General features: G+C 41.9%; 1 protein-coding gene across 1 annotated transcript in view; it reads right to left on the reverse strand.

The window, feature by feature from the left end:
* The window catches only part of LOC138052849 (cation-independent mannose-6-phosphate receptor-like), an 85,377-nt gene that overhangs the window by 56,134 nt on the left and 21,743 nt on the right, over positions 1–7,500 (reverse strand). The window contains exons 13-15 of the mRNA XM_068899435.1: positions 5,912–6,201; positions 3,019–3,301; positions 1–385 (exon numbers count right to left, since the gene is read on the reverse strand). The exon at positions 1–385 is cut by the window's left edge and continues 60 nt beyond it. Of these exons, the coding sequence (XP_068755536.1) occupies positions 1–385; positions 3,019–3,301; positions 5,912–6,201 (958 nt within the window). The remainder of the gene's footprint in view (positions 386–3,018; positions 3,302–5,911; positions 6,202–7,500) is intronic.

Raw genomic sequence — 7,500 nt, forward strand, 5'->3', positions numbered from 1 at the left:
AAGAACACCGTACGACAAACATTTATGAAGTACGAAACGTCATCGGACTTTTCACTCCTTATTACTGCTTCCCAGTTCCTCGAAGGCATTGACAACGGCAAAAAATCGTACTGATTTATTACGCCAGTTTTTTGGTCTTCATCTCTAATACTACACCCTACGCTGACTAGAGCTCTACAGGCGTACGCAGTCTGCCAGTGGCATTCGTAATGTTTGTCGGTCGTCGTTTTGCAGGTGGGCCCTGTTTCTAGAGCTGAGGTACGTTGGTTGCATTCAAAGATGAAGTTTATAGATGTATTGGACGCTGTACCATATGTCATGTTTATCTGGCCATTGAAGTAAGCAAGGCTGTTATTTAAGGCAACGGCTTCTTTTTTTCCGTCAGCTGTAAGAATATGAAAGGAGTCAACTTTCAATTTCAGTCCTGCAAACATTTATAGTGCAGCTAACCTCAAGCATTTCCCTTGTTAAGTTACAGAAAACACATTTCTCTTTTTCCTCTTGGAAATTTAAGCAGTCAGTTACTTGACCCACGACAGGGAAAAAGAGAAGAGGAAACCTAATCCTGATATTACATCACAACCAGCCTTACGGCCCTGAAATTGTGAAGACAAAAAGGAAGAAGTTTGTTATTCACGCCGCGGACAGATTCATGTATTTTACAAGTTTTGTTGAAGGAAAAAATGACGGTCAGATTGGCAAAATTTGCAATACTTGCAGCTCACTAAAAACGGAATCTCGAAGAGAAAACGAAATACGACGACATATACTTTTAGGTCAGATAAACTTTTAAATTTCAATTTCTACCACAAGAAACGAACTGCATCAAGGCTTAGTTTAAAGTTGGAGGTGACAAAGAGCTCTGCAAGCAGTGCTTTTTGAAAGTCTCCTTTCTATCTAATCTAACGCAAAAAATTGTTAAACAAAAAGCCTTTTAACGAGGACATATTTTTTTTACTCTTTTTTTGCTGGTCTTGGCAAAATATACTTAACAAATCGAAAGTGGTTCAGCGTTGTCTGTACTCTTATCGACAACGATATTCGTCATCACAGTGGTCAAAATGCTGTGGACTCACGAGGCGTAGCCGAGTGAGTCTACAACAAATTTAACGTCAATTTTTTGTGGCCGCTCGTAAATCCCGAAAGTAGCGACCCCCCTCCCCCCGAAAGTAGCAAGACCAAGTTTTTTAAATGGTATGCTGTCAATCAATAGTCAAAATAATGTGTTCGTGCAGTTTAATTTACAACAAAGGGAAGCTTTATGCCACCATTCGTCCTTGACATCAGTTCACTGATGTAGCGATGAAAGAACTACCGTAAACCGGTATAATTTCGTATTAACAACAGGAACGTTTCTTCAAATTGAAATTGAAAACTATATAGTTTTCTAGATAGGGTTTTTTGCTGTATCTATCATTGTTATCTTCTTTTTATGAAACACAATCTATACATATGGAATGCAAATAAAATGTTGTTCTTTTTTAAATTTTATGTTGTTCATTTTTTATTTCGGAAAAAAGGCTCGCGCCAGCTCTATTTGTAAACGATTTGTGTTCCCCGAAAGTAACGACCCCCCGAAAGTAGCGAACCCCAAAGGCTGCTAATTCCGAAAGTAACGAGGGTCGCTACTATCGGAACTCTACGGTATGTTGTTAACTGTCACAAAGGCGGGGGGGCACCCCAGGATCCTCCTGGCTACGCCCCCTGCTCAATACCAAAGCCAAAAACAAAACTGAGACTAAACAATTGAAAAAATGATTTCCACTTCAAAAAATATAAGCTGCTTACAATGCCAAACAAATAGCAGATTACGAGAGCTGCTAAACTACTGATTACAGATGATTACTTTAAAAATATGGAAAACACTGCTGCCCTGGCATGCAAGATGTTCTGTTCAGGTTGCCGTCCGCGTCCCGTACTAATAGCTCATTTTTCGCCTGTTAGTTCCAGAGTACCCTGGATGCCAGAGTTTTACTTTTCTTTCGCGAGAACGCTTAAATAGGGAACGGAGATACGAAAAATAAGAACTTCTGGTCACGGCAGTTTCAGGTTGGTATTCACTAGCGACGGAGTCGGAATCGGAGTCGTAGTCGTAAGAGCGCTTTTGACTTAGTGAAGCTCGACGGAATCGGAGTCGGAAGAATCAGAACGTTCCCATTTTCTGCCGCTCATAGAGACCACGCCAAAGGAAAAAAAAACCCTCTGGTACCCAGGGTAGACAACGAGCAACTTCTCGAAAGAGCCAGACAGGGTACCATAAGAGAATTTTCAAGCTTTTACCACAAGCAGCAGCCTATCGTTTCCTGTTTCCCGTTTCACGTAAACGCGCTGCCAAACACTCTCTTAGTCTGAAGGAAAGAAATGTGTATTTTCATCTCCTAGTCTATTTGCTAGACTTCATCCACGAAAATAAGTTACAATGGATAACTTATCGGGTTAATACGTTATCCTCTCTTAATAAAGTTTATTGTAATGTACTGTATTTGCTATAACTGTCGTTTCCATCTACGTTCTGATTTTATTGTTATGTACAAGTAATTCTTATGCTAATTTTTTTGCATGTATGTTAATTTTCTTTTTGTTATTGTTTAGTTCCTTTTATTATCTTGTATTATGCTGTGATACCTTTATTTACTTTCATCTAAAATCGTAAATGATTTGAACCTAGGGATCATATCATAATAAAGTAAAGTACGATCGTCCGGGTGAGTGTTGTCCTGAGAAGGACTGTTTAAGATGACATTGACTCACGTTTCGACCACCTGAGTGGAAGTCATCTTCAGAGTCAAGTGATTTCTGTAACGCCAGTAGATACTATAAAAACTCTGGTCGTAGAGGTCACTGGTCAACTTATTTGTAACTTCATTATAGTGAAGGCCGTAAGTTAGATAACTCTTCGGGTTAATACTTTAACCTCCCTAAATAAAGGGTACGGTGTGGTACAATTTTGTCCTCCGTTTTAGCGCTAACTTTGATTATAGAAACTCAGTGTTTTTTTACATTCCTTATACAACTGACCTTTTGTAATGCATGCTCCTAGGCCTCTATCGCTGCCCTTGCAAGCTGACTTGTTCACCAACTTGTTACATACATTAAGAACGATTGTCACATCAGCGCCTACTCTAACATGATAGTCTCCGCTTTTGTTGTACAGCTTGTTCAAGTCAAACATATACCCATACTGCCTGTCAACCACAGTGCAGCCACTCCCAGTTTCTCTGGTCAACGGGCAGGCACTCGGCGTTTGCCACGAAAACAGGTATTCACAAAACGGAGACTCGGACAAGAAGATTGGAGAGCCCTGTGTAAGTTATACAATCAGTAGTTAAGCTTATCAATAGAAGCAGTACGCTGTGGGTCCAATTAACCTACTTGGGACTTTAAAATCTACGACGGTGACGTTTTTGCACCATCGTTAGTCTTTCCCAATTTTTCCATCTCTTTCACGTCGTACAATGTGCATGGGCGAAGTATCTTTCAAATAAATTGATACGAGCGGTTTCAGAGTAAAAACAGAGAAGGTTCACTTCTATGCTGACGTTGTCGTCAAAACCTGAAATTTGGCGATTTTACGTCATTGTTTTGATGAGTAACGCAGAAATACGAGCTAAAATGTGTGCCGCCCGAGCAGCAGGATTATATTTCCTCATTTATTGCTTTTCGGCGTTTTTGTTGACGACTGCGTCGGAGATCTTAAAGGGGCACTATCATGAGCTGCGCATGCTCGAGTTTGTTTGCTCTCGAGCCCACGGAAAATTCTAGCCGCCTTCATGGATTCACGCGTGAGTCACGTATATTCGCCGGAGTTTCTCCTTTGTCCACCATGGCCCTCCCCAGTGGACACCATTTTGAATTTGCCGATTCAATTTGAACAAAGTTAACCTAACACTTGCCAAGTTTTCACAAGACGCTAGCGCATGCGCTTCTCGTGACAGTTTCCCTTTAAAGCCCATCTTATCTGCGTTTTCTGGGTCATCGCGGGCAATGTATACAAAGACTGGACCGTTTCGTGCAGATTTACGTTGTGAGGACGTCGTCGTTTAGCCACACTCATCATGTTAATTTATTGACAGAGAGGGAAGTCGACGTATTGATTCTTCGCCGCATCGAAACTAAGGTCTCGCGAAAGAAAGAAACGAAGGGTCTTAAATTTCACATGAACTCAAATATTTTTCGTCTGCAAAATATATCTCCCAACCAAAAGCAAACATGTCTCAAAATTTCGCTTGTTATCTGCCGGGCAAGATGCGCAAAGTCATCAAAACTAGCAGTAATTTGGACCCACGCCCGTGATATGAGAGGCATGCGTCTATTCTCGATTTTGGGTCACAAATTGTTTTGCGATGCAGAATTTCTTTGAAAACAGGAATGTAAAGCAATTTGTGACGTTAAATCGAGAATAGGCCCAAACCTCTGACATCGCGGTCGTGGGTCGAAATTACTGCTGGTTCTGCAAAGTTTACGTGGCTTGCACGGCACAGAAAAAGTGAAACTCTGGGTAACAATGGTAACATATGTTTACTTTGGATGGGGAGAATTATATTAGGAACGAAAAACATTTCACTTTAGGTGGAATTCAAAAGTGAGATCAAGGTCCTGCCATTGAGTCATCGCAGGGTCTTTCGTCTACCCTGGGAACGCAGAGGTTGTCATTGCATCAGCTGCCATATGCAAGATTTGCTCTCGGTTTACCACGGAGTCCTTGGTGAATTTGCAGATCTTCAGGGTTCAATTCCGCTCCTAATACAGTGGCTGGATGTGTCTCAACTCGGTGTTTCCGACCTGTATCCACCATGCCTTATAAATAGTCAACTGGCTGTCTTCCGCCATTTGTAAGTTATGCATGACTCGAAACATTACTATATATCGCTACTCTTTGTCGTAAAGCAAAATGTATGCAAAACCGTGGCCTTGCGTGCATGAAATGAGTGATCATAAAGGCCGGGAAATAACATATCTCAACAATGCACTCTCAGGGACAATAAATCGTCACCCTGCGAGCAGAGCCTTTCTTAACTCGACAAGAAAGAAACGACTCTAAAGAAATCGTGTAGATTCTTTATTGAGTATGCGTAAGCCGTTGCTTGGAGACAGTTTCAAACCCAGGTGAGGGGCCCGTTTCTCGAAATTCCCGAAAACGTTTCGGGCCGGAAAAGCCATTAGTGAAATTGCCAATTGCTTGTTTTGGAAAGCCGATCTTTTAACATGTTTCCAAGGTAACAAAAAGAAAAATGACTGTGAAGTGTGACGACTTCAATCCTTTCCGTTCTTGAGATACAAAGGGAGTCGTGACACCCGAAAATGGCACGTTAAGTTTCGGGACTTTCGAGAAACGGGCCCCAGGTCCCGATCGCACTCGTAAACGCCATATTGATTTTCGTACTAACGGCTCGATTTTCACCTTAACCTTGTGTGGCCCAGTGGTTAGGGCGCTTGCCTTGAGATCCGGAGATCCCGGGTTCAAGACCCGCTCTGACCACTCGTTGAATTTGATCCTGGTAGTCCCTGGTTCAACTTCCCAGCTGCACTTGTAAATAGCCAACTGGTTTGCCTCCGGCCAGTTGGGATTCTTAACAGTTGTAGTTGTTGTGTTCTGTTGTTTCGTTGATTCATTGGCCCTGAAAAGCCCCTATGGGGAGAGGTCAATTAAGTATGTATGTATGTATATATGTATGTCAAACATATGATGTGCGCGCTGCCTAAACTTGTTTCACCAGAGTGACTAGCCAAGAAACTTGGGCTCGGGCGACTTGAAAGACTTGACACGATTTCTGAAGAGCCTCTATTGCTCGCCCTCTGGTAAGTTTTACAGAGGCTTTGCTCGCAGGGTGATAAATCATAGGCCACGTCTCTCAGCATTCAAAGATGTGCATCAATTCAATCCTACTCTTTAGTCACAATTAAAACCTACCATTTTCGGCGAGCAAGAAAAGACAATCCTTGTACTCCTGTTGAATTGTCCGTGGCATTCAGTCCCCCCTGAATAATGCAGTGTTATATCCCCTTTGTCAACAACCTGTGGATTACTCTGCACATAACCCAGATTATACCCTTTATTTCTGCTGTGGTCAATCTGACAAGCCCCGATGGCTCCTCCAGGACACGGTATATCTTCTTTGGTTGGGTTCACCGGCCGGCATATGTTTATTAAGTAATGCAGATGTCGGTCCTCGGCTCTTGTGTCCACAGCCTCCCAGTTACCTTAAAAACACGTGATTTTAAAATGTGTTTTAAGTCCATGAAGGAATATTGCACTAGGACATTTTAAGACAATTGTTTGCTCAGGGGCCTTGTGTAAGAATGGCGCCAAATTATTTACAACAACTTACAACAATACAGTTGTTGCAGACTTTTCTTTGCGGATTCAAAAGTTTCCGCGTCCACACGCAGCGTTTTCGAATCGAATTTGCCCATCCACACGTATCCGAACGAATCCGAATTTGCTCTAGTATCCAGGACTCCTGCCCGTGAATGTGGTCACCAGAGCATGTGCAGAATCATACACAAAGTTCAGTTGAAGAGAAAACATAGCCAGTTTAACTGAAAACACGCTATCCGACTTGAAATACGTCCAACAAGAAGAGAAGCAATAGCACTTGTTCTGACGTCCATATTGGATGTTCATGTGGTAAATACTGGAACCGATTTTGCTACATCATCGAGATTCAAAAGTATACAGATTCGACCAGATTCGGCGTCCACACGATATCGGATTCATATCAAATTTCCAAGTTTCCAGTTTGGAGAGCGGATTCAAACATGATTTTTGCGGATCCGGTTGCCGCAAAGAAAAGTTTGCGGATTCAAATGTATCCGGACACGTGTGGACGAAGCCTCAGTGTTGTAAAGAAGCACGAAAAAATCAAAGGTTGAATGAGCCATGTGATTAAGCTGCACTGCTTTACTATTTGAGCCGGGCTATCAAGCTACCTGGGAGGTAGTCAACCGCGTGCTCGTTTTGTAGCGCGTGTGAGGAGAAATGTGATGGGGAGAATTTAATATAGTCCCCATTGGAGTTTTGGTTGTTAGGGCGTTTAAGTGACACAGAGGGCAGAGTTCAGGGAATGAACACTTTAGTGTCCAAATTAAAGAGAAGCAAAATGGTTTGCAAATCACCGAAAGCCTCGTTTTCATCCACAGCTAGGAATGTACGACTACCCATACTGCTGCCAATATTGGAGAAAATAACATTTTTACTTAATCCCTATCCACTATTGCAGTTACTTCTTGAGAGAACTCAATGAAAACAGACATTAGTTTGGAATCTTGTAATCCGAGTCTTTCATTTGCAAAATCACGGCCACATAACAACTGAGAATGATTTTCCAGCTGTGTAAATGACATTTTGATATAGACTGATATAAATTTGAAAGAAGGTGGGCCGACGTTTTTCAAATTTACCCAAATTCAATTCATTTCAATCCTCTCCAGCTTTCTCCATCCATGTCCCTTCTTGGCTTCCCTGTGTTTTGTTAGAGTTCTTCTATAGTTTTGAACACT

This window comes from Montipora capricornis, chromosome 6 (assembly GCF_036669925.1).
Source record: "Montipora capricornis isolate CH-2021 chromosome 6, ASM3666992v2, whole genome shotgun sequence".
Taxonomy (NCBI): Eukaryota; Metazoa; Cnidaria; class Anthozoa; order Scleractinia; family Acroporidae; genus Montipora; species Montipora capricornis.